General features: G+C 40.6%; 1 protein-coding gene across 5 annotated transcripts in view; it reads left to right on the top strand.

Moving 5' to 3' along the window:
- ARHGAP10 (Rho GTPase activating protein 10) overlaps nt 1–27829 on the top strand; it is a 410479-nt gene that overhangs the window by 331517 nt on the left and 51133 nt on the right. For all 5 annotated transcript variants that reach the window (XM_070474785.1, XM_070474782.1, XM_070474784.1 and 2 more), the window contains one exon: nt 20329–20476. In XM_070474785.1, coding sequence (XP_070330886.1) covers nt 20329–20476 — 148 coding nt within the window. The remainder of the gene's footprint in view (nt 1–20328; nt 20477–27829) is intronic.

Genomic DNA, 27829 nt, shown 5'->3' with positions numbered 1-27829 from the left:
TGTGTATATGTACCACAGCTTCCTTATCCATTCATCTGCTGATGGGCATCTAGGTTGCTTCCATGTCCTGGCTATTGTAAACAGTGCTGCGATGAACATTGGGGTACACAGCATAATTTTATATTAATTTTGCATATAATTTGCTCACAATTTTCACACAACTGTGGGATACAAATTCTGTTCAAGTTCCCATAGGCTGTAAACTACCAGACACTAGAACATATCCTAGGACATAAAACAAGGTGCAAAAGTTTCATGGTCTAAAGATATTGAAATCATACAGAGTTTGTTCTCACGATGGAATTATGTTAGAAATCAATATCAAAAGATACTTGAAAATAACCCACATATGTTTTAGTGCAGTGTGACATTTACCAAGAGAGATCTTTGATTTAGCCATTGAAAGCCTCAAAAAAGTTAGACTGATTAATGTTGATGTATGGCAAAAACTACGATATTCTAAATTAGACTTCAATTAAAAAAATTAATTTTTTTAAAAGTTAGACTGAAAGAAACAAAGGGTGACTGCAGAGAAGAAAGCATTTAAGTGAGAAATTAGTGTCAAAATGAGAAATTAAAGATACTTTAAACAAAATCCCATGTATTTGGAAATTAAATGTCCACTTTAAATGATGGGTCTATCTAAGAAACCATAACAAGGAAAATTAGAAAGTATTTGTAATTGAATAAAAAATGAAAAGACAATTTACCAGAATTTGTTGCATGCAGCAAGTGATAGAGTATTATTAACTAAAGTACAGGTTATGTTCAAATTTCACAGAATTTTAAGCTCATATCCATTATTTGCTTTGATGTACTTTATAATAAGAAATATATGTTTGGTTTTCAGTCATGGTAGCTGGCACACAGCACCCCAAACACTTGGAATTTCCTGAGTGATAAGAGTGCTAGGAGGATCTTTGTTATATTTTCTTTCTCGTCCATAGTTCCTCAAGTTGCTTCAGGGCCATGAAAATGAAATGGGTATCTTCCTTTCATGAGAATTCTCTTTGCACCATGACTGAGCTTATGTTAATTAGGTGGCTTTTGGAAAGTGCCTAAGTGTGAGGGCAGGTTGTTAGAGAACCAACCGTGAATAAAGGATTGGAGCTTTCAGTCCCACCCCCTGATTTGTGGGGAGTGTGGAGGGACTGGAGGTTGAATCTGTCACCAGTGGCCTATGGTTTAATCAATTGTGCCTGTGTATTGGAGCCTCCATAAAAACCCGAAAGGAGGGACTTCAGAGGACATTCAGTTTGGGGAACCAGAAAGCTTCTGCATGCTACTCTGCCCGTCGCCAAGCTTCCAGAGGATGGAAGCCCCTTCAGAACCTCGCTGCACACATCTCTTCATTCGGCTGTCGATTCTTACCCTTACATGTCCTTTGTGATAAATTGCTGAACTAGTGAGTGTCTGGGTTTCCTGAGTTCTCTGAGCCACTCTAGAAGATGAATTGAACCCAAGGAAAGGGGGTTGTGCGAACCTCTGGTTTATAGCCAGTCTATTAGAACCAGATGTTCTGGTTCCAGATGTTCAAGCTGGATTTAGAAAAGGCAGAGGAACCAGAGATCAAATTGCCAACATCTGTTGGATCATAGAAAAAGCAAGAGAGTTCCAGAAAAACATCTACTTCTGCTTTATTGACTACACTAAAGCCTTTGACTGTGTGGATCACGACAAACCGTGGAAAATACTTAAAGAGATGGAAATACCAGACCATCTTACCTGCGTCCTGAGAAATGTGTATGCAGGTCAAGAAGCAACAGTTAGAACTGGACATGGAACAACAGACTGGTTCCAAATAAGGAAAGGAGTACGTCAAGGCTGAATATTGTCACCCCACTTATTTAATTTAATGCAGAGTACATCATGTGAAATTCTAGGCTGGATGAAGCACAAGCTGGAATCAAGATTTCCAGGAGAAATATCAATAACCTCAAATATACAGATGATACTACCCTTATGGCAGAAAGTGAAGAAGAACTAAAGAGCCTCTTGATGAAAGTGAAAGAGAGGAGAGTGAAAAAGTTGGCTTAAAAGTCAGCAGTCAGAAAATTAAGGTCATGGCATCCCGTCCCATCACTTCATGGCAAATAGATGGGGAAACAATGGAAACAGTGACAGACTTTCTTTTCTTGGGTTCCAAAATCACTGCAGATGGTAACTCCATCCATGAACTTAAAAGATGCTTGCTCCTTGAAAGAAAAGCAAAAACAAACCTAGACTGCATATTAGAAAGCAGAGACATTACTTTGCCAACAAAGGTCCATCTAGTCAAAGCTATGGTTTTTCCAGGAGTCATGTATGGATGTGAGAGTTGGACTATAAAGAAAGCTGAGCACCGAAGAACTGATGCTTTTGAACTGTGGTGTTGGAGAAGACTCTTGAGAGTTTCTTGGACAGCAAGGAGATCCAACCAGTCCATCCTGAAGGAAATTAGTCCTGAATATTCATTGGCAGGACTGATGCTGAAGCTGAAGCTCCAGTACTTTGGCTACCTGATGCAAAGAGCTGACTCATTTGAAAAGACCCTGATGCTGGGAAAGATTGAAGGCAGGAAAAGAAGGGGACGACGGAGGATGAGATGGTTGGATGGCATCACTGACTCGATGGACATGAGTTTGAGCAAGCTCCAGGAGTTGGTGATGGACAGGGAAGCCTGGCGTGCTGCTGGCCATGGGGTCGCAAAGAGTCTGATACGACTGAGCAATTGAACTGAACTGATCAGAACCACAGGTTACAACCTTGACTTGTGATTGGCACCTGAAGTGGGGGTTAGTTTTGTGGGACTGAAATTTCAACCTGTGCGGGCTGGTCCTGTCTTCAGGTAGATAGAGTCAGAATTGTGTCAGATTGTAGAATACCCAGTGGGTGTCAGGAAGTTGCTTATTGGTGGGGGGAAACCTTCACTACTTGCTGGAATTGATGACTGGAACCCTTGCACCCCACCAGGGACACTTCTGTTGCTTAGAGTCTCTTACTGTGGAACAGAGTGCAATGCACTTTCCTGGTCCAGTCAGTAAGGAGTACAGGTGGGATGAGCATCCTTCCCATTCTGGGGGTATTCTGTGTCCTGTAACCCTGTCTGTGATGTCATCAGCTTGCCAGCCTTGCCCTGTGGTAGCCTCATCCTGCCCTCACTGTCCACATAGCTGGCTTTTTCCTGGTGGTTGTTGAAGTAGCTAGTCTCTGTTCTCTAACTGTGGGACTGCTGTGTAGACGTGTAGGTACTGCTTGGTAGTTTTTCCCTTTAGATCCTGCCTTGCTTGTTGGTTTGTTTCCAAACTGCTGAGCGTTTGGGGCACATTTCTCACTCAGAAAATTATTCAGTACCTCTCCCAATTTTGTGTTGTCTGCTGGTGAAGACCAAGTCATGGATAACAAATATTGAACTAGTGCTCTGAGGCACACCACTAGAAATGTTTCTCTGGGTTTACAGCAGTGGTTCTCAATCCCCAGGGGACGTTTAGCAAAGTGTGGAGACATTTTTGATTGTTACATCTGGGGTGGAGTAGAATCTGGGATGCTGCTAACAGGCACAGAATAGCTCCTCCAACAAAAGCCATCAGGGACTTCCCTGGTTGTCCAGTGGTTAAGACTCTGTGCTTCCAGTTCAGGGGGAGCAGGTTCGATCCCTGTTTAGGGAACTAAGATTCCACATGCTGAGTGACCAAGAAAAAAAAGAGAATGATCAGACCCAAAATATCTGTGTTTCTGAGGGTGAGAAACTCTCTGGACCGATGTAATTTTCCTACGGAGTGTCTGGTGGGGATGATATTTTTTTTTCTTCATTTATTTTTATTAGTTGGAGGCTAATTACTTTACAATATTGTAGTGGTTTTTGTCATACATTGACATGAATCAGCCATGGATTTATATGTATTCCCCATCTTAAGCAGGCTTGTTATATCAGCATGTAAGATAGAGATTCTCAAAGTGTGAACTGGGGGTCCCCCGAGACCCTTTCAGAGGTCTGTAAGGTGACTGCCTTTTTCACTTATTCTTTTACAACCGTAGAGTGGAGTTTTCCAGGGGTGATGTGACATCTCGTGTCAAAATAGATTGAATGCAGAAGCAAATATGAGAATCCTGCTGTCTTCATCTAAATCTGACAGGAAATAGACTTACAAAATATAAAACAAGGCCATTTTTTTTTCTTCACTGCATTATTTTTGTTTTGGAAAATAGTTATTTTTTCATGAGACAGTATGTTATTATGTAATGGTTTTTTAATCAACTAATATGTCTTTGAAAAATTTTAAATTTTGATTCCTATTTCTTGCACTGGGAATATCAGTAGAATCCGCACAAAGAAAAGTTCTTTGGAACCTAATAATTTTTAAGAGTATAAAGAGGTGCTGAGATGACAGATTTTCAGTGCCTTTGACTGGTCTGTATTTCTTAACTTTCTGTGCAGGGATACCCTGTCATGAGCCGCAGTTTCTAAGGCCTTGTTAGCATGTAGGTACAGACTCACAGACTTGGGAAGGCGGGTTTGTGGTTGACAAGGGGAGTTGAAGGGAGGATGAATTGGGAGGCTGGGATTGCCATACTCACACTGCTATATATAAAATAGATAACTGACAAGGGCCTGCTGTATGGCCAGGGGATTCTCCTCGGTACTCTGTGATGATCTACATGGGGAAAGAATCTAAAAATGAGTGGATGGATGTATGTTTGTAATGGATTCACTGCTGTACAGCTGAAACTAACATGACATTGCGAATCAACTGTACTCCAATATGAAACAAAAATGCTTTTAGAAAGTGAGTTCAAAAAATAGGGAAGAAAAGGAATGTAGATGTGCAAGCTGTTGGTCTGTTTCCCAGCCTGGAAGCCCTGGACTGGAGGAAATGAGTTGGCAGCTTCCTGGTTAACCTGCGCAGTCCTGGATATCCTCTCTGCTCTTCCAGCTGCTCGCCATTCCTTTAACAATCAGTGCGGAGCCTGAGCTGGAATCTCCATTTTTCAGAGTTGTCAGTTTCAGGTCCCCAGCCCCCATCACGTAAACCATCTCTCAGTCACTAAGTCGTGTCGGACTCTCTGTGAGCCCATGGACTGCAGCATGCCAAAAAAAGCGGAGTTAAGATTAAATTTTTGAAAATATCTTGGGCCCTTTGATTCCTGGGTTGGAAAGATCCCTTGGAGAAGGGATAGGCTACCCATTCCAGTATCCTGGCCTGGAGAATTCCATGGACTGTATAGTCCATGGGGTCAGAAAGAGTCGGACACAACTCAGAGACTTTCACTTTCACTCTGGCCCTTTGAGCAGGCTTTCCTTTCAGGCCCTAGAGTGGTGGAAGCATCCTTAACCTCATGCAGAATATTTTGAAATCTGCTCGCATGAAAACTAAGTCTGGCATCTGAATAAGGGATAATACTGTTTCACTGAGTAAAAATGGGGCTTAACTCTTGAACTTTTGTTAGTTTTTCAAATCATGGTTACTCTGGTTAACCAATTCAAAACTTCAGAGAGATCTGTGATTTGGTCTTGGTTGGATAGATAAGGTTTCCAGTAATGTTTGCTTTTACCCTTTCATTCTGCCATGAAGGTGGAGGAAGAACAAAGTTCTGCCATAGTGAAGTATGGGAGGAATAGAGTGATTGAATAGTACATTGACTTGTGTTAATTATGTGGTGTTGGAGTTGCTAGAAGTCACCTGGTCTGATGCAACCCTTCAAATCAGGAAACTGAGGCTTAGAAGGCTGAGTTACTCTGCAAGGTCTGAGTTACTCTGTACCTTGGGACAATCAAATGGCAAGTTATTAACAATACTTGTCCAATAAGCAAGGTCATTACTTAACCTTTATGGCCTTGGGGCCCTTTATTAGTAACATGATTACACACAAATTATTTAATCTCTCCACACATCTGTTTCCTCAGGTATACCGTTGAAATCAAAGTAGCAACCTTTTAGGGTTGTTGATATCTACCCATATACATAATACCCTTTCTGTTCTAAAATTGTCCTTTGAAAATTTTCAGACCCATAGCAAGGTTGCAGCAATAGTATAGTAAAGGTTTGTAAGCCCCTCACAATGCAATTATTACAGCTATTGTGGAACCCTTTGAGACTAAGTTCCCTTACATCATGACCCCTCATTTCTTCAACATTTGCCTTACAAAAACAAGGACAAGTTCAGGAAGTTTCACATGGACACTGTATTGAATATATTGTGATTCTAAGTGTGGCCTTAGTCCAGCATGTCAATACAAATTGGGAATTTCTTAGAAATTAGAATTTGGGCCCCCACCGCAGCCTGTGAATTAGAATCTGTGTTTTCAGAAGACCTCCAAGTGAATGTACATGCATCAGTATTTGAGAAGCACTAATGTATGGGTTATCCATATTCATGCTTTACCAGCTGTCAGATGACACCTATTATGGAAAAATTGCCCTCAGGGCAGGATCCAATCCAGGGTCGTGCTGTGTATTTAATAATTGTCATGTCTCTTTCATCTCCTTTCATTTGGAACTGGTTTCTCAGTCTTTGTTTTTCATGATACTGGTACTTTTTTAAGATGTATTTATTTTTGGCTGTGCTGGGTCTTCACTGCTGGTGGGCTTTCTCTGCTTGCAGTGAATGGGGGCCCTCTCTAGTTGTGTGCAGGCTTCTCTTGCTATGGCGCACGGACTCTAGGCGCACAGGCTCCAGGAGTCGTGGCACTCAAGCTTAGCTGCCACGTGGCGTGTGGGATCGTCCTGGAGCAGGGACGAACCCATGTCCCTGGAATTGGCAGGTGGATTTTTAACCACTGGACCATCAGGGAAGCCTGATACTGGTAACTTTTCAAAGTATGTGGGCCAGTTATTTTTCAGAATGATCTGTTTTTACTTTTCACAATTAGATTCTGGTTATATATTTTGGGGCACTAGATAAATGATGTTGATTCTTCAGAATCCTTCCGCTGGAAAGTCTTGAATGGCTGGGGACTGGCATCATCTGGAGGCTTCTGTAGTAACTCACTGCTGATGCCTGGGCTGGGGTGACCTGAGAGTGGGCTCCTCTGGGTCTGTTGAGCAGAGGATGTGCACATGAGCCTCTTCCTGTATTTTGAGCTTCCTTGTAGAGTGTGGCAGCCTCAGGCCTCCAAGCAAGGATTTCAGCCAACAAGGCAGAGACCAAAGAACCTTCTGTGATTTAGCATCAAAGACCACAGAGCATCACTAAGCATATGCTGTTGACTGACTCAGTTGGGAGCCTATCTTGGTTCAAGCGGAGGGGATAGGGACACCACTTCTTGTGGGGAAGAATGTCAAGGAATTTGTAGCCATGTTTTAAGAGTGGTGCCGTATGTACACCTGTGACTGATTCATGTTGATGTATGGCAGAAACCAGCCCAATATTGTGAAGCAGTTATCCTCCAATTTAAAATAAATAAACAACAACAACAACAAAAAAACCCTGCTGTGGGTGGTGACTGCCGGATTTCTCAATCATAAATGCACCGATCTCTTTGTGATGGATGATAATTGATCCATTAGGAGATACCCCAGAATAGTTAAGAATCCATTCCCTCCAGCAGGTTTTTACCTTTTTAGTTAGTATTCGCTGATGTTGAGATTTATGTTACATAAAAATCTTAAACATAAGGTGCTCATTTCTCAGTAAATAAGCATATACATAATGATACAGTGTTGGAATCTTTTGTGATAAGGATAATCATGCATGACCCAGTTTGACAGGTTCTAAACATATGATGGCAAATAGATGGCGAAACAATGGAAACGGTGACAGACTTTCTTTTCTTGGGCTCCAAAATCACTGCGGACAATGACTGTAGCCGTGAAATTAAAAGACGCTTGCTCCTTGGAAGAAAAGCTATGACAAACCTAGGCAGCATATTAAAAAGCAGAGACATTACTTTGCTGACAAAGATCTGTATAGTCAAAGCTATGTTTTTTCCAGTAGTCATGTATGGTTTTGAGAGTTGGACAATAAAAAGGGCTGAGCACCGAAGAATTGATGCTTTCGAACGGTGGTGCTGGAGAAGACTCTTGAGAGTCCCTTGGACTGCAAGGAGATCAGACCAGTCAATCCTAAAGGAAATCAACCCTGAATATTCATTGGAAGGATTGATGCTGAAACTGAAGCTCCGATACTTTGGCCACCTGATGTGAAGCTCCAGTACTTTGGCTACCTGATGCAAACAGCTGATTCATTGGAAAAGACCCTGATGCTGGGAAAGATGGAAAGCAGGAGGAGTAGGGGACGACAGAGGACGAGATGGGTGGAAGGCATCACAGACTCCATGGATGTGAGTTTGAGCAAACTCTGGGAGTTGGTGAAGGACAGGGAATCCTGGCGTGCTGTAGTCTATGGGGTGTCAAAGAATTGGACATGACTGAGAGACTGAACAAATAAACAGAAACGTTTCATACTGATGTTAAGTGGGACTTGATAATTAGAAAATCGACAGCAAAACAGGAGGGGGCTCTGCTCTCTTCAGTGTGGTTCACTGGCTGTTTTATCCTGACTGTTCTCTCTCCTTCCAGTTAAAGGAATACACTTAATGCATCTTTGCACCCTTTGTCCTTGTTGGAAACCTGTATGTCAAAGCTGGTCCTAGGTGAAGTGAGCTCAATGGAGGGAAATCTTCCCTTTTTTGCTTTAAGCACAGCTACTAAAGATGGAGGATGCACAAGTTCCAAACTGAAGTGGAATCCAAGCATCTAAGCATTAACCTTCTGAGACGTTCCCTGTAAGATACAGGAAATAGGTAGAGTTGATGCTTTCATCACGGTTAAGGCTTAAGAAGATAAATCGTGCATCTGCACTGAAGGAAAGGCTACTATTGATCTCCAGTATGTATGCCCTTCATGTAGCCTTGAGTTGGCAAAGAAGAGGGTCTAAAATGCTGGGTTGTTTGGAATGTTCTTAAAAATATGTATGCCTGATTTCTAAACCCTTAGTTAGAAACACATTTCAATTGGAAGGTTAAAATCTAGCTGGGCCCTAATGTGTTGAGAAATCGAATCTTGCCCAAAGCTTGTTTCTAACAGATGCATACAGCAAAGGTCACCTCTCAAGTACAGCTAGGGACTGTGTTCTGGTTAACTCTAGGAACCTGGGCCCCACATACAGTTGTCCTGATGGGTTGATTCTTTTAAGAGAGGTGTTGCATGGGAAGAAAAGGCTCTGAAGAATAGTCATCAGCATTTTAACAGAAATGTTTTTTGTGTGTGGGATAATGGGTGGTTTCATCTTTCAAGAGACTTTTTTGAGTGTGTATCAGGATTTCTGCAAGGAATATAATGTGTATTAGTTATCACTTCTGTAACAAATTATAATTTGAAAGAAACTTGCTATTAAAGATTGACAACGTAGTCCCATAAATTTTAGAAGCAGTGATAAAAATATAAAGGCTGAAATCACACCTCACCTCTCCCCTTATGCAACTTCTCATAAAATCCCACCATTGATCGCATACAGAACATGGTTTTGCTTTAGGCATTTTAGGCATTTTATTCTGATAGATAAAATGGAAAAAAAAGAAAAGTGTGTTGCATTATCTATTAAATATGTGGGCCATGCCTCGGGGTGTGCATATTTGGAAAAAGATTTCAGATGATTCTGTTAAATGTAATCAGATGCAGGTCTTCAGGAGATGTTTTCTTCACTGATGAAAATTCACACATTTCCTTTTGTGGAATTAGTAGGTCCAGGGCTTATTTTTCTTTTCAGAAATATGGTCATTCCTGCCTACCCAAATGAGTAGGAGTCCTGGCTTACATGCCCAAAGAAAGAAATGTCATTTACCTTGAAAATTTCATTTACCTTGATGCTGCTGCTGCTGCTAAGTCGCTCCAGTCGTGTCTGACTCTGTGCGACCCCATAGACGGCAGCCCTTCAGGCTCCCCCGTCCCTGGGATTCTCCAGGCAAGAACACTGGAGTGGGTTGCCATTTCCTTCTCCAATGCATGAAAGTGAAAAGTGAAAGTGAAGTCGCTCAGTCGTGTCCGACCCTTGGCGACCCCATGGACTGCAGCCCACCAGGCTTCTCCGCCCATGAGTCAGTTCTAAATGCATTTGCTTATATTCAGCTTAAAGTTTCACAGGTAACATTGAGGGCACGTCCTACTTTTGTCATAGCCAGAGCTAGCCCTGGCTGGCAGAGATCTCTTTTTGCAGACACTAGGCTTCCTGTGTCCTGATCCTCTGTGCCACTGTTAGGACCATGTGATTTCTAAGGCAGGTGTGAGTCCTGGAAAGAGGCTAGAGTAACAGAGAAGTAAAAGAGCCTCGGGAGAAGTTGTACACCTAAATTGGAGGAGGAGAAAGAGAAAAACAAAGGAATATCATGTATGGAGTATGCTGTATTGTTGACGTGGTGTGTGTTTCTTCAGTGTTATTCTAGGCTTCTGTAGGAAAAGTATAAACTTTCTGTTTGCATGTGAGCAAAAGACGTATTGATCAGAAAAAAATTCTGGCTAACTACTGGCTCTTTATTCAGTTAAGAATATTTGTAGACATTTGGGTTATGAAAGTCAGGTTACAGCTGTGTTTGGGAAAGTGTTTTCTTCTGACTTCAGAAAGTGTATGCTTGCGTTTCCCAAATGTTTGCAGGTGCAGATTGATTTTTAAAAAAATGCACTTGGAGTGTTTTTAAAGGTTTGTAAACCAGAAAACAACATTTTAGAACTGGGAATATGTGTTTGCACCGTGAATGTAAGAACGATGCAGTTTTGGCTTAATCAGGAGAGGTTCACCTCATGAACTGATCAGGGAGAAAGTTATTTGGTGAGCATATGTGGATTTCTTTAATACCAGTTGGTTCCAGTATGTTATGAGAGTTCTTCTTCTTCTTACCTCGTTTGGTCTTTGTGGAACAGTAGGAAGACCAAAGCACTGATGTTGCATCTATGGTTTTTGTCACTGAAAAATGCCCATGGTTTGGGATGGGTAGTTTTGGGGTGCATTCCATTTTATAAAGCTTGTTGATAAAGGTTGTCACTTACTGAAATCTTGAAGGCAAGAGCCAAAGTCAGTTAGGTATTCTCCTATTTGGAGCACAGAGAGCTGCAGAAATCAAAGTATGCATTGCACCAGGACTTGGGAAGAGGTCAGAAAAATGCTGCTAGATCCGCAGTTGGAATCTTAGACAGAAAAACAGCTCTACCGATTTGATAAATCCCTCCCCACCCCATAGTGGGGCTTCCCAGGTGGCCCTAGTGGTAAAGAACCCATCCTCATCCCTGGGTCGGGAAGGTCCCCTGGAGGAGGGCATGGCAACGCACTCCAGTGTTTTTGTCTGGAGAATCCCATGGACACAGGAGTCTGGTGGTCTACAGTCCACGGGGTCACAAAGAGACAGACATGACTGAAGTAACTTAATGTGCATGCAAGGACCCCCCCACCACTACCCAATAGACTTTTTGCCTTTCTCTTCTTTTTTGGGGAGATTGTAAACCAAAATTGTTGTTCTTCAAACATTCACAGTGAGTCAGGGCCACTGTCAAAGCCGGGGCCCGGGGGATGGACGCAGCAGGGCTTGTCGTGTCTCCCTCGCCTTCCTCCTGGACACCCTTCTCCCTCTCCCCTCTGACTTCACGGAAACAGCCTCGTGCTGGGGGGTGTCAGCGGAACTGGGGACAAGCCCCTGCGCTGTGCTCCCATCAGCCTCATGGTCCGTGTGTGAGGCTTGTGTCCAATAATGCATGTGAAAGCGCTTTCAAGAATTTCAGCTACCGAGCGAAAATCTCCCCAGTGAGGAAGTTCATGCATAAAGGACAGTTTGTTGGAGAGGAAGGGTTGGTGCCAGCATGATGAGAGGGAGCGGAGACACCGAGACCTTCATCTGGGAATGAGTCTGCCTTAGCTGGGGATGCGAATAGGATATGAGGGAATCTTTAGCCACGGGGCCTCAGCCCGCTCCACCGAGATCGCTCCACTGAGATACAGGGGTAAAGGAAGCGATAACTAGGAGCCTTTTCAGCTCGCCGATTCTGAGTTTGAGTCAACCAGAATAAAAACATGAAGCCTTAGACTGCTTCCAGGGTCTAGTCTTACTGTCAGTTGCTATTATCAGTTCTAGTTAAATTTTCTGTAAAACGCACATTTAGTCTTGGGGTAATGTTGATTCTAGAACAGACATTAGGATGTTTTTAGAGCTCTCGGTGTACTATTCACCCCAGAGCTTAACTCTGAAAGTATGTTGTCAGGGCTAGAGTCACACCACCCCCAGGTAACAAGTGTTTGTCTAGACACACTCGAGACTCTAAACTGAAAGAAATATTTGGCCATTTTGTAGTTACGTGTTTTATTTAAAATTTTTTATTTTTTATGTGATTGTTTTTGCTGGGAAAGATTGAGGGCAAGAGGAGACGGGGTCGACAGAGAATGAGACGATTGGATGGCATCAATGGACATGAGTTTGAGCAAACTCAGAGAAATAGTAGAGGGCAGGGACGCGTGCTGCCGTTCATGGGCCCCTCGAAGAGTCGTACATGACTTACCAACCAAACAACAATACAGTTTTCAAAGATGAGCCTCCCTTTACAGTTATTACAAAATACTAACCGTATTCTGTATGTTGTACAGCATGTCTTTGTGACTTATTTTACACCTAATATTTTGTGCCTCTTAACCCTTTACCCCTGTGTTATCCCTCCCCCCGTTCCCTCTCCCCACTGGTAACCACTAGTTTCTTCTCTGTATTTGTGAATCTGCTTCCTTTTCGTTACTTATTTTCCCCAGTCTGTTGTATTTTTTTTTTTATTTTTTTAAATTTTATTGGAGTAGAGTTGATTTGCAATGTATTAGTTTCAGGTGTATACCAATGTAGTTTTGTATTTAAAAAAAAAAAGAAATTGGAAATTTTATTTGTCCCTCTTTTCTATATTAACGGTTTGCTAAGGAGAATATGCACTGATTTCCAGTGTCTTCTTATTGAACCTGTTTACGGAGAGATGTAGTTATATGAGATATGACATCACCAGAAAGGACATAAGATGAGTGGGGCCTAATATAACTGGGTAGTATTGGAGGTGGGTGGGCGTGGTGATGAAGTCAGGCATACTTCATTTGAACTCTGGGTTCAGATCTTTTAAGTTAAGCACTTGGCGTGATGTCAGTCATACTGCACGTACCCAGTGGTCGCAGCTGTTACTATTCAAGATGACAGGAATATACAGACATATTAGTAATCTCCCTATCACAAGAAAGACCACCGAACTCTATTCTAGAGAAAGGGCTTTTTTAAAAAAGAATGACCTCACTCCCCTTAACTTCCTTTACCCATGATGATGATGTTTACTCACCAACTCATGTGACCCCATGTACTGTAACCCCCTAGGCTCATGGGATTTCAGCTGAAGCAAATGCTTTAGGCTTGAGTTGGATATTGAAGTGGAATTTGCAAAAGCCCATGCTTGTTTCCTATTCTTTGCAAAGTATTTCTGGCAGAGGTCGCCCGGTCATTTCCACACAGGTCCCCGGTAGCAGAGCGTGAAGGATCCAGAGAGGTATTTATGTGTATGGCTGCATCCCATGGGCGTAAACATCTAGTTTGTTAAGTCTGAGCAGTCTGTGACTCTGAGCAGTAGTGCCAGACTCTTGTTTGTGCTAGCTCTCTTCAGAGACCCGGGTGAGCACTTGCCTACGTGTGGATTTTTGTTTTGTTGTCATTGGATTGTCTGGTTTGAGTTTTTCTTATGTCGTAAATACATAGGTAAAGTGGAGAAAATTTACACCCTGGAAAAAACAGATTTTGAGTAGGCTTTATCTGTTCCTTAAGTTGAGTTCATCTTTTGCCCTAGAGCAAAGTTGTCATGATGTGGGGAAGTTGGGAGAGTCGCATGATTTTGGAATGAGACCTGGAAGGTAGAGGAATTTGCATCCTTGCAGTGGTTCTGGAATTGGAAAATCAATGTTATATTTAAAGCAGACAACGTCTTGACTATATAGAACAAGAGAAGCTAAATTTTAACTGTTATCATCAGATTGCCAGGAAAGAAGACAACACTTTAAATAATTTACTCTTTCCTCTTTTGAATTTAAAACAAATATCTATTAAAATGAAAACAAAGAGTGTCTTTTAAAATAATTTCTGAAATTTCAGAGACAACCATGAGAGCATAGATTTATAGCCTAAAAAAAAGAATTGGGAACTGTGGTCAGTGCATTGGCAAACAAGGTTAAATACATATGAGAGGTAATGTATTCTTGAAATGTCTAGGAGAACAAAACACACTGATGGTGACTCTGTATAGATAATCTCCAGATGTACTTTTCTGAATAGATACAGGACAGTATAATTGGTGGGTTTTTACTTAAGAATTAAATTTGTTTGTTTTTTAAATGGACAACAGGAGCTTTGAAATCAGAGTTGAGTTACGATACCAACTCTGCTGTCTGGACTGACTAATCTTTGAGCTTTTATCATTTTAAAAAACCATGAGAAGAACTGCTGTATGACCCAGCAATCCCACTTCTGGGCATACACACTGAGGAAACCAGATCTGAAAGAGACACATGTACCCCCAGTGTTCATCGCAGCACTGTTTACAATAGCCAGGACATGGAAGCACCCTAGATGCCCATCAGCAGACGAATGGATGAGGAAGCTGTGGTACATATACACAATGGAATATTACTCAGCCATAAAAAAAGAATTCATTTGAATCAGTTCTAATGAGATGGATGAAACTGGAGCCCATTATACAAAGTGAAGTAACCCAGAAAGATAAACACCAATACAGTATACTAACACATATATATGGAATTTAGAAAGATGGTAACAATAACCCTATATGCAAAACAGAAAAAGAGACATAGATGTACAGAACAGACTTTTGGACTCTGTGGGAGAAGGCGAGGGTGGGATGTTCTGAGAGAACAGCATTGAAACAAGTATACTATCAAGGGTGAAACAGATCACCAGCCCAGGTTGGATGCATGAGACAAGTGCTCAGGGCTGGTGCACTGGGAAGACCCAGAGGGATGGGATGGGGAGGGAGGCGGGAGGGGGGATCAGGATGGGGAACACATGTAAGTCCATGGCTGATTCATGTCAATGTATGGCAAAACCCACTACAATATTTAAAATAATTAACCTCCAACTAATAAAAATAAATGGAGAAAAAAATTTAAAAAGCAAAAAAACCCACAACAAAACCATGAGGAGTAATACTTCCCTCAGAGGTCCTTGAGAATGTTAAACTGTTTCAGAGAGAGCCTGCCACCTAGTAGGTGTTTATTAAATGTGAAATGTATTGAATGATAGAAGAAGTAATTTAAATGTTAAATTTCAGTGCTAAAATACAGAAGTAAATATATGAAACCATTGTGTGATTCTAGGTGACTTGGCAGTTTGGAGGAGGCGCTGTTCATTGCTTCCTTTTAGTCCATTGCTTGATAAGCTTTTCTACAAGCACTTTCAATTAACTAAACAGTGAATTTAAGGGATATTCAAGACCTCAAGGAGTTAACAACCTCTTAAAATGGCAGTTGAGTAGGGTAATAAGGATCTGCCTTCATTTTTATTATCATTATTTACTGGATGTGATCCTATTACAATACAGTAGTTACTATTTATTTCTGGTTACTTAATGGTGCCAAGTACTGTACCAAATGCTTTATAAATATCTCATTAAATCCCTGTAATAACTTCTCCTTCCTTGGAGAAGGAAATGACCTGGTGCACTATAGTCCATGGGGTTGCAACGAGTTGAGCACAACTTAGTGACTAAACCACCACCAGTTCAGTTCAGTTGCTCAGTCTTGTCCGACTCTTTGCAACCCCATGGACCGCAGCACGCCAGGCTTCCCTGTCCATCACCAACTCCTGGAGCTTGCTCAAACTCATGTCCATTGAGTCAGTGATGCCATCGAACCATCTCATCCTCTGTCATCCCTTTCTCCTCCTGCCTTCAATCTTTCCCAGCATCAGGGTCTTTTCAAATGAGTCAGTTCTTTGCATCAGGTGGCCAAAGTAATGGAGTTTCAGCTTCAGCATCAGTCCTTCCAATGAATATTCAGAACTGATTTCCTTTAGGACTGCCTGGTTTAATCTCCTGCTGTGCACAGGACTCTCAAGAGTCTTCTCCAACACCACAGTTCAAAAACATCAATTCTTCAGCGCTCAGGTTTCTTTATAGTCCAACTCTCACATCCATACTTGACTACTGGAAAAACCATAGCTTTGACTAGATGGACGTTTGTTCGCAAGGTAATGTCTCTGCTTTTTAATATGCTGTCTAGGTTTGTCCTTTTCTTCCAAGGAGCAAGCGTCTTTTAATTTCATGGCTTCTGCCACCATCTGCAGTGATTTTGGAGCCCAAGAAAAGAATGTCTGTCACAGTTTCCATTGTTTCCCCATCTATTTGCCATGAAGTGATGAGACTGGATGCCATGATCTTAGTTTTTTGAATGTTGAGTTTGAAGCCAGCTTTTTCACTCTGTCCTTTCACTTTCATGAAGAGGCTCTGCAGTTCCTCTTCGTTTTCTGCCTTAAGGGTGGTGTCATCTGCATATCTGATATTATCGATATTTCTCCTGGCATTCTTGATTCCAGCTTGTGCTTCACCTAGTCTGGCATTTTGCATGATGTACTCTGCATTAAGTTAAATAAGCAGGGTGACAGTATACCACCTTGACATACTTCTTTACCAGTTTTGAACCAGTCCTTTGTTCCATGTCCGGTTCTAATTGTTGCTTCTTGACCTGCATACAGATTTCTCAGGATGCAGATCAGTTGGTCTGATATTCCCATCTCTTGAAGAATTTTCCACAGTTTGTTGTGATCCACACAGTCAAAGGCTTTGGCGTAGGCATTAAAGCAGAAGTAGATGTTTTTCTGGAACGCTCTTGCTTTTTCTGTGATCCAGTGATTTTTGGCAATTTGATCTCTGGTTCTTCTGCCTTTTCCAAATCCAACTTGAACATCTGGAAGTTCACAGTTCAGGTACTGTTTGTTGAAGCCTTGCTTGGAGAATTTTGAGCAAACCACCACCACCAATCTGCTAATAGGTTAGCTCTTTGAATGCTAATTCACATAGAGTTTATTGAGAGAATGGTGGGTCATTAGAATCTTTGAAACACTTCATGCCTAATTAGGACTTGGGAAGATCCAAGGAATTGATTGCATATGTCCAGGGCCAGTTTTTCTGAAACAACTTTTCTGGTGTTTCAATGTAGATTTAGTCCATCTAAGGAAAGTGGAATGACTCTCTAAATAATTGTTTCTCAGCCTTGACTACACAAAAGAATCACCTGGGGAGCTTTAAAATGCAAATCACAGAAAAACAGAACCACTCCCACCCCCCTAAAAGCCCAATCCCCATTCTTAGATATACTCCCTCCTTCAGTTTTATAATTGACATATAATAGACTATGTACCTATATGACATGTAGTTGACGATGTACAACTAATTTGATACAGGTATATATTGTGAAAAATTACCCCAGTAAGTTGAGTTACCATCCAACATCACGTCACATAGTCACACAGTTTTTTTCCTATGATGAGGACTTCTAAGACTACTTTCTTAGCAACTTGCAAGTATATGATGTAGTACTGGTAACTATGGTCACTATGCTGGACTTTACACCCCAAGAACCTATTTATTTTATAACTCAAAGAAGTTTGTACATCTTGACTACCTTCACCCATTCCCAGAGCTGCCTCTGGCAGCCACCAATCTGTTCTTTGTTTCTATGAATTTTTTTTTTCCCCCGAGATTTATTTCTTTCTTTTTAAGATTCCAATGTAAGTGAGGTCATATGTGTCTTTATCTGTCTGACTTATTTCACTGAGCACAGTGCCCTCATCCACACTGTTGCTTGTAGCAGGGCTTTCTTCTTTTTTATGGCTGAGTAATGTTCTCCTTGGAAGTACTGATGCTGAAGCTGAAGCTCCAGTACTTTGGCCACCTGATGTGAAGAACTGACTCATTAGAAAAGACCCTGATGCTGGGAAAGATTGAAGGTGGGAGGAGAAGGGGATGACAGAGGATGAAATGGTTGGATGGTATTGCCGACTCAATAGACTTGAGTATGAGCAAGCTCCAGGGGTTGGTGATGGACAGGGAAGCCTGGTGTGCTGCAGTCCATGGGCATCGCAAAGAGTCGGACACGACTGAACTAACTAACTGAATATTCTCCTAGATGCTCTGATGTAAACTGAACTGTTTCATAGCTTCTGGAGGCCCAGCCCTGGGATGTCTCGGATCAGCACCCCCAGGAATCTAGGAGTCAGACGCCTGGGTCCCGATTTGCTTGGTTGTCTGGCTCTGCAGACTGGGACTGCTCTCACACCGCACTCCCCACACCCTCACCCCGTGTGGTGGGGGAGGGAGGGGATGCAAAACAGCTGTCCGCATCCACATCATTCCAGTCAGTGCGATCTTCTAGAAAGGTCTGCTTAGAAGGTTATCAGCTGTCCAGCGCTGTTTCTTCATGTATGCCCTTTCCACTATTTATGCTTTGGGGATGCTGGCTCTGTATTGTTTGATCTCCTATCCCAGTAGCGTCCCAGAGGCAGGTGCCATATTTGTAAAGATTGAACATAAGACCGCAGGCTCTTCCCAATGTTGGGCACACACAGGTGCTAGTTCCTTCTCATGGGATCAGGTTTTCCCATCTTTCCTTCCCTCTTTCACCACTGTCATCCTCGTCACTGCCTGACTTCTCTCCTGTTCCCGTCACTCTGCAACCTTCCTCAATTGGAATGATGGCAGAGGGCGGTAAAGCCAGCTGTGGGCAACAGTGTGCACAGAAGGGGAATTTTTAAGGCAGATAAGTAGCTGCTATTTGCCAGAGCACCCTACTGGAGCACAAAGTCTGTGGAAATACGGTATTAGTAGGTTACCAGTTGGAGCACAAAATTAAATTTTCACAAGCAAATATTTGTCCATAGTAATTTAAACCATTTTTTATTCTGTTTACACATGAGGGGGCAGTATGGTACTATAAAGCAAATGCTCTGTTGAAATTGTTTATTTCTGTTGGTATATGATAGCTTTTAGATGAGAACTTGTAGATTGTGAATATAATTCTGACATGTTGGTTAGCTAGTAAATGTGATACATATATGTGGTACCCTCACTTGTATACACAGGTCATACACCTATTTTTTATTCAGATGCATAAATAATAATCTCCGTGCAACAATGGGGCTTTCCCTCAGTGCCTTTTATTATGAGTTTTATATTTATGGTTTATTTAATGCTAGCTGACTTTGTCCAAGTATCTACGTTTAGAACATCAGTGCTCTGGAGATACAGTGTCTGTTAGGGTGATGTCTAAATATTTTATATTAGGACTGCATTGAAGGCTGAAGGGACTCCAGTGTTGGGGATGGGAAGCTTCTGAACTCAGGTCTTGGCAGCAATGGAAATTTTATTATAAATCACCTCTATGATATGCTTCCCTATATGGCACAGTTTGGAGCGTCCCAGGTGGCACTAATGGTAAAGAACCCTTTTGCCAATGCAGGAGACTGAGAGACATGGGTTTGATCCCTGGATAGGGAAGATCCCCTGGAGGAGGGCAGGGCAACCCACTCCAGTATTCTTGTCTGGAGAGTCCCATGGACAGAGGAGGCTGGCAGCCTACAGTCCATAGGGTCACAAAGAGTCGGACAAACGACTTAGGACGCACGCATGGCGCAGCTTGCGATTCTCAAAGAAAAAATGTTGCTAAGGAAGGAATCAGCACATTTTAATTAATGTTGTTGTTGCTGACAGATGAATGACACTGTAGATAATGAAGGTGCTGATGTTCTAGGTTTCCTAAATAGAGGGGAAGTATTTAAGGGAGGTTGGAGGGTATTAAACAAATTGATTGAACATACAGAGCATTTTATGAAAAATGTATGTGGACTCTGAAAGGTAATTTCATAAGCACAGGCTATTTTTAAATGTGTAAAAAATATTTGCAGTCGTATGTTTCTGTTTATGTAGTTTGAAAAAAAAATTGAAACTAGCGTTCTGGCATAAATATAACCCTGTGTGAAATTGAATGGGATATTTGTTTTTAGTGTTTTATCCTGGTTGCTTCCTTTGTGGATGAAGAGCTGTGGCATTGTCAACATCTGGTGGAGATGATTAGACTTGTTTAGTTTGGGCATGACTCTATTTTGAAATATAATGATTTGATGTTGCTTTTACTTACTGTTAATGAGAAATTTTATTTTGAAATCTTCTGTTAAAAAATAGATAAAAGATTTATGACTTATGCCCAAAATTTAAAGGCACGGATTTTTGGCTCCAGCAGCCCATTTTGGGTAGACTCCAAATCAAATGTTGTTTGGGATTGGTATACTGTTGCAAAACCCAAGTTTCTGTTCATGGAAAACAATTAATGTCCTTTGTGTTTCGATGGCAGATTTTTAGGACCCTGCCTGATGCCACATTGCCTGAGCCAGTCCCCCTGTCAGCACCCCCAAATGCTCCGCCAAGACAATCGAAGAGGCAAGGCCAGAGGACTAAGAGACCCGTGGCTGTATATAACCTCTGTCTTGAACTAGAAGATGGTAAGATGTTCATTACATTTTTCTTCTCGCCTTTGTCCCCAGGGGAGGCCATGGTTTCCCATCCTTTGTGTTTTTAAACTTCCTTCTACCTTTAAGATTATAATTTTTTGAGATTAACAGGGAGGGTAAAGCTTTTGTGTCAGGGAGAGCATGCAAAGTTTCAGTTTGTGTTTGTCTTTGTTATGCACGGTTCTTTTTTTACTTTGAAAAAGACAGCTTACGTTTCTTTTTTGGGAGGCTTGTGTGACCTCCTGTGAGGTTACATAACCCTGAGACAAATGCAAGAGGAACTAAAATGAAAGCAGGTCTTTGGCGAGAGGAGCAGATCCCGTCTGATGTTCAGTGCATTGAGATCAAAGGCGCAGGTCATGGTTGCACTGGGTCTGTGCTTCTGTACCATCCTCGCCCCAGTTTTCTGACTTTCTCCTGAGGCAGGTGTCTTATCCAGTGGCAGAGGTGGCAAATTGACCACGGTCGGGGCTTGCCTGAGTGGACCAGGCTCCACTGGGGCTCTGATCAGTGGAAGCCCTCACTTTCCATCCAAACCACCCTGTTCCAGCTCACTCTTGTCCTGTGGTTGCCACCTGTCTCAGCATTGCCACCTGTTTCAAGTTGGAATTTTAAGCAGTGATCCTTACAGAACAAGGCTGTGAGCTCATTAGACACACCCAGTTGCTGACTTGTGACCATGTGGTCAGTGGTGTGGAGAATAAGATTGAAACTACCAAGGTTTTATTGGTTTGGCAGTATGAGCTGATTGTCAAAGGGAGGGAAGAAATGATGATAGAAACAAATCCAGTACCTCCATCATACGCAGCTGTATAATCAAATATCCACATAGCTGATATCCAAAGATCCAAGCCAGCAAGTGACATGTGTCTTTAACTCCCAGGGAGTCTGTGCAGAAGGACTCAGAATGCCTCCTGTAATAACATTGAGGGCTAAGGCGTTCCAATATTCTTTTAAAGTATTTAAGACATACATGCATGTGATATAAGTGTTAGTTTTACAGTCATATCCATATTTTCCAGAGTAAGGACATGATTTGTTGTGTTATTGCCTTAGCCATGTCCAACTCTTTGCAACCCTATGGACTGTAGCCTGCCAGGCTCCTCTGTCCATGGAATTCTCCAGGCAAGAATACTGGAGGTGGGTAGCCTTTCCCTTCTCCAGGGGATCTTCCTGATCCAGGGATTGAACCCGGTTCTCCCACATTGCAGGCGGATTATTTACCATCTGAGTCACCAGGGAAGCCCTGTGATTTAAAGCAACCTCTAATTTTGGAGCCGCCTTTTAGTCCTTGGTTTCAGCTTCTGAGTCCAGCTAACTTTCTATCCTCTCCTCTTTTTTTTTTCCCCTCACATTCACTCTCCAGAGTTGCTAATAAGGAGTAAAGCTGACTGGTTTGAATTGCACCTTGCCTTTTATCTCACTTGTCCTTTGGTGGAAGTGTTAAAAGATTAGTGAGTGAGTCAGCATATGTTGGAAAGTAGGAGGGGGAAAGAAATCAAGGTGACAGGAAACAGTACCTACACGGGCTCATCAACTTTGACAAAATCGAATTGGCTCTCATTTCATAAAAGAAATGATCAAGGAGGGACCTTTCGTTTTAGAGTTGCATCTACTTGGGGGGCAGGTATTTTTAGCAACTGAATCAGAGTATCCAGTCATGTGAATATAGTTTACTAATCTTTTGATCATTGGGTTGTTGAGTGATTATTTTTAATGGGTAAGAAACTGCTGAAGTGGTATTTAGCATATTTTTTATGGATATATTCAAAATGGTGTACAATCATAGCTTTTCTGATTTTTAACATAATAATTCTTTAAAATTTTTAATTATAAGGAAAAAAGATTGACAGATATTTAATTCCTTTAGTCTGTTTTTATATTCACTATTTATATGATGTTTTAATCTACATTTTGTCTTTTTATAAACTTTTTGTTAATTCTTGATTTCAGCCTTTGTTTTTTTTTTTTTTTTGAATATTGTTACGATCACAAAAGCTCATGAGTTTGGTCATGGAGTGATTTTATTTTATCTCACAGGTCATAAGATATAAAGCAACTGAAAACTGTTATTTATCTTCTCCCCTCACTCCAACTATTTGTAGCTCAGCTTTAGTGAAACTCAAATTGTGTAAAAAAGAATTGTTTCAGAGAGAACAAAGTGGGAGCCGTATTTCGCATATTCTAAAAAAGGAAATAAATGAAGAGATGGTGAAAATGCTTTTGAAAGGAAGCATACAGAAAAAGAATACTGAAAAGTTTTGTTATTGATTACTTAGCATACTGAAAACTACCATTTCAAAAAAAAAAACTCTTCATATCACCAGGACTAAATGTTTTTCAGCTCTATTTGGAATTTTCAAAAGTTTAATATTTTTATGCATTTTTTCTTATTTATGGTCATTGGGTCACTTCTCATGTTTATCTAGTTTTGGTTAAAGTATGCGTTATAGCCAACTTTGGTTGATTTATTTTTCCAAATTGTTTGGTTTGAGTCCAGTAAAAAATTTAAATGCAAGTGTGTTTCCACCCTTACCCTCCATTTATTCACTGTGGTACAAGTTAGATTTAACAAAGTCTAGTACAAATAATTTTTTTTTTAAAGTTAGGTAATTTATTTGCCAAGATTCAAGGAATTAGTTTGGATGACTAGAGATTTTCCTTTTTTCTTTCTTTCTTTTTTTTTAAATGTTTTACTAGCATATAGTTGCTTTGCAGTGTTGTGTTATTTGAGAATTTTCTTAAGCCTTTTCAGTCACAGATGTGGTATTTGAGTGAAGTGGTTTGTAGTATGTTATTTCTTCTTCTGTATGCAGTAGGGTGTGAAACTATGATATGTGATGTATGGAACAGCCAACCCTGGAAAACACTTAGAATTGGTTTCAGTTCAACATGTAGCAAATCAGAAAGTCATTATTACCAGTCAGCAAGCCTGATGGCATGAGCTGAAGTAGGATGGGCTTGAAAAGTGGAGTCCTAGCTTTGCCTGTGTGAACTGGGAGAGACACCCTCTGCTGTTACCCATGGTTCTTATTATGTTTTTTTAATCCCCCCCAAATTAAATTAAAGATACTTAGTATCTTTACTTTCAGTTCAGTTCAGTAGCTCAGTCGTGTCTGATTCTTTGCGACCCCATGAATCACACAGCACACCAGGCCTCCCTGTCCATCACCAACTCCCGGAGTTTACTCAAACACACGTCCATCGAGTTGGTGATGCTATCCAGCCATCTCATCCTCTGTCATCCCCTTCTCCTCCTGTCCCCAAACCGTCCCAGTATCAGGGTCTTTTCCAATGAGTCAACTCTTCGCATGAGGTGGCCAAAGTATTGGAGTTTCAGCTTCAGCATCAGTCCTTCCAATGAACACCCAGGACTGATCTCCTTTAGGATGGATTGGTTGGATCTCCTTGCAGTCCAAGGGACTCTCAAGAGTCTTCTCCAACACCACAGTTCAAAAGCATCAATTCTTTGGCACTCAGCTTTCTTTATAGTCCAACTCTCACATCCATACATGACCACTGGAAAAATCATAGCCTTGACTAGACAGACCTTTGTTGACCAAGTAATGTCTCTGCTTTTTAGTATGCTGTCTAGTTTGGTCATAACTTTCCTTCCAAGGAGTAAGTGTCTTTTAATTTCATGGCTGCAGTCACCATGTGCAGTGATTTTGGAGCCCCCCAAAATAAAGTCTGACACTGCTTTAGCAAAGGTTTAATTGGCATTGACACATTTAACCATACTGCATACGTAGGCTCATTATTTTCCTTTGTTAATACGTGATTTAATGATATTAGACTTGTTATTTGCAGGAAACTTTGCAATTTAGTTTCCTAAGGACCTCTGTTGATGATTAATATGAACTGAAATGGATATAGTATCTAGCTAGATTTCTAGAGCAACTGTTAAATCTTCTCTGAAATTCTTATCTTATTATTTTGTAGAAGCCATATTGTTCACTTTAATATAGCATTTTATACTCTCAAAACCTTAAAGCTGAGTAGCTTTAGCTAAGTCAGTTGAGAAATAGTGAAATATGAGGTAGGCTGCTCAGTGCTAAAAAGTAGATGAAAAAATCAAAGACTCTTTATTTTATTCTCAATTTATGTTCCTGTGTTTTTGTTTCCTCAGAAGTGGTAGTAAAGTAACTTTAAAAAAGTTAATGTATGTTGTGTTTTTGTTTTCACCTGCCCACTCCAAATTTACGTCCTTATTACCTCTTTTTTAATCACATGGATTTCAGATGTACATTATAATTTGGCATCTGTATACACTAGAGGTTAATCACCAGCACAAGTTAGTTATCATCCATCACCATACAGTTGACCTTCAACCCTTTCATCCACTTCCCAACCCTCTTTCCCTCTGATAACTGCTAATCTGTTTTCTGTATCTATGTATTTGTTTTATTTTGTACTTGTTGTTTATTGTTGTATTTATTTATTGTTTATTGTTGTTTTGTTTTTAAGATTCCATATGTGAGTGAAGTAATAGAGTATTTGTCTTTCTCTCTCTGGCTTACTTCATATAGTAAAATACTTCCAGGGTCCTTCTGTGTTGTCACAGACATCAGGATTCCATTCTTTTTCATGGCTGAGTTACATATATACATATGCAATATATATGGTACACACATATATCCACTCATCTGTCAGTGGACACAGGTTGTTTCCCGCCTCTTGGCTGTTATAAATAATGCTGCAGTGAAAATCGGCGTGCATGTGTGTTTTAGGATTAATGTTTCTGTGTTCTTCAGGTAAGTACTCAGAAGTGGAATAGCTGGGTCACGTGGCAGTTCTGTTCTTCATCTCTTGGAGAACTGTTTTCCCTACTGGCTGTAGCAAGTTACTCTCCCACCCGCAGTGCTCCAGGGTTCTCGTTTCTCCACAGCTTCTCAGCATTTTCTTGTCTTTGAGAACAGTCATTCTAACAGGTGTGTGGTGATACCTCATTATGGTTTTTGGTTTGCATTTTCCTCATGATGGATGATGTTGAACATCTTTTCATGTGTCTTTTGGCCATTTCTGTGTCTTCTTTGGGAAGTGCTTGTATTCTCTGCCCGTTTTAAAGTTTCGTTGATTTATTGCCTTACTTTTGGCTGCCCGAGGTCTTCTGTAGTTGCAGTGACTAGGGGTTCCTCCTCTTTGTGGTCCATGGGCTAGTCGTGGTGGTGGCTTCTCTTGAGGAGCAGAGGCTCCAGGGCCTTTGGGCTTCAGTGGTTGTGGCTCACGGGCTTGTAGGATCTTCTCAGACCAGGCGTCGAATCTGTTTTCCCCTGCATTGCAAGGCGGCTTTACACCACTGGACCACCAAGGAAGCCCTCAGCCCATTTCTAACATGGGTTGTTTTATTTATTTTTTGTTTTTATTGTTAATTCGTATGAGTTCTTTATATACGCTGACATTTTAAAGTATTAAGCCTTATTGTATATGTGGTTTTCTAATATCTCCTTCCATTCTGCAGGTTTGCCTTTTCATTTTGTTGATAGTTTCTTTTGCTGTGCAGGATTATATAATCTCATTTGGTTATTTTGCTTCTGTTTCCCTTGCCTTTGGAGTCAGATCCACAAAAAAAAATTAGCTATGACCAATGTCAGTGAGTTCACTGCCATTGTTTTCAAGGTATTTTATGGTTTCAGCTCTTACATTCAAGTGTTTAATCCATTTTGAGTTAATTTTTGTGTCTGGTCATTCTTTTGCATGTGGCTATCTAGTTTTCCCAGTGCTGCTGATTGAAGAGACTGTCATTTCTACATTTTATGTTATTTGTTCTGTAATTTAATTGTCCACGTGTGTGAAAGTTTATGCCTGGAATCTCAGTTCTGTGTTTTTGATCTGTGTGTCTGTTTTTGCTCCTGTACCATACTGTTTGGATTACTATAGCTTTGTAGTATACTTGGAATAAAGGGAGTATAATACCTCCAGCTTTGTTGTTCTTTCTCAAGATTGTTTTGACTATTTGGGGTCTTTTGTGGTTCCATACAATTTTTAGAATTATTTGTTCTGGTTCTGTGGAATATGCCATTGGCATTTTGATAGGAATTTCATTTTGATAGGAATTTTGGTAGGCATTTGATAGGAGTTTGAATCTGTAGATAGCATAGATATTTTGGCAATATTTTTCTAATCTGTGAGCATGGAATATCTTTCCATTTATTTGTGTCTCCTTTGATTTCTTTCTAGTGTCTTGTAGTTTTCAGTTTACAGATCTTTCACCTCTTTGGTTAAATTGATTACCAGGTATTTCATTATTTTTGATGCAGTTTAAAATGGGGTTGTTTTCTTAATTTCTGTTCCTGGTAGTTTGCTGTTAGTGTATATAAAAGCCGCAAAATTCTATATATTGATTTTGTATCTTGCAACTTTAATGAATTCATTTATTCTAAGTCTTTTTTTTTCTTATTGGAAGCTTTTAGAGTTTTCTATATATGGTGTTATGTCATCTGTGGATGGTGACAGTTTTATTTCTTCCATTCTAGTTTTGATGTCTTTTATTTCTTTTCTTACATAATTATTGTGACTAGGACTTTCAGTACTGTGTTCAATAAAAGTAAGGTGAGAGTGGGCATCCTTGTCTTGTTCCTAATCTTCAGGAAAAACTTTCAACTTTTCACTGTTAGAATATGATGTTACCTGTGGATTTGTCACATATGGCCTCAATTATGTAAAGGCTCATGCCCTTTACATGCACTTTGTTGAGAGTTTTTACCATAAATGGATGTTGAATTTTGTGAAATGCTTTTTTTGTCACCTATTGAGATGATCATATGGTTTTTATTCTTTAGCTTTGTTAATGTGATGTATCATATTGATTGATTTATGGGTGTTGAACCAATCTTACATCTCTGGAATAAATCCCAATTGATAATGATGTAAGATCCTTTTAATCTATTGTTGAATTTCATTTGCTAATATTTTGTTGAGAATTTTTTTCATCTATATTCATCAAGGTATTGGCCTGTAATTTTCTCTTTTTTGTGGTGTTCTTATATAGTTTTGGCATCAGGGTAATTCTGGCTTCATAAAACATGTATGAAAGATTTCTCTCATTTTCATTTTTTGGGGGGGAAATGCTTGAGCAGGCTGGGTTTTAAATCTTTGAGTGTTTTGTAGAATTTGCTAGTAAAGCCATCTGCCTGGGTTTTTGTTTGTTGAGAGATTTTTGATTACTGTTTCAACCTCCTTACTAGTAATTGATCTAGTTTAGATATTCTCTTTCTTCTTGATATAGTCTTAGAGAATGGCATGTTTCTAGGTTGTCCATAGTTTGTTAGTTTATGATTGTTTGTAGTAGTTTTTCATGATTTTTTGTATTTCTCTAGTTGTTACTTCCCCTCTTTCATTCTC

The sequence above is a fragment of the Odocoileus virginianus genome, chromosome 12 (assembly GCF_023699985.2).
Source record: "Odocoileus virginianus isolate 20LAN1187 ecotype Illinois chromosome 12, Ovbor_1.2, whole genome shotgun sequence".
Classification (NCBI taxonomy): Eukaryota; Metazoa; Chordata; class Mammalia; order Artiodactyla; family Cervidae; genus Odocoileus; species Odocoileus virginianus.
This window is presented reverse-complemented; position numbering and strand designations above follow the sequence as displayed.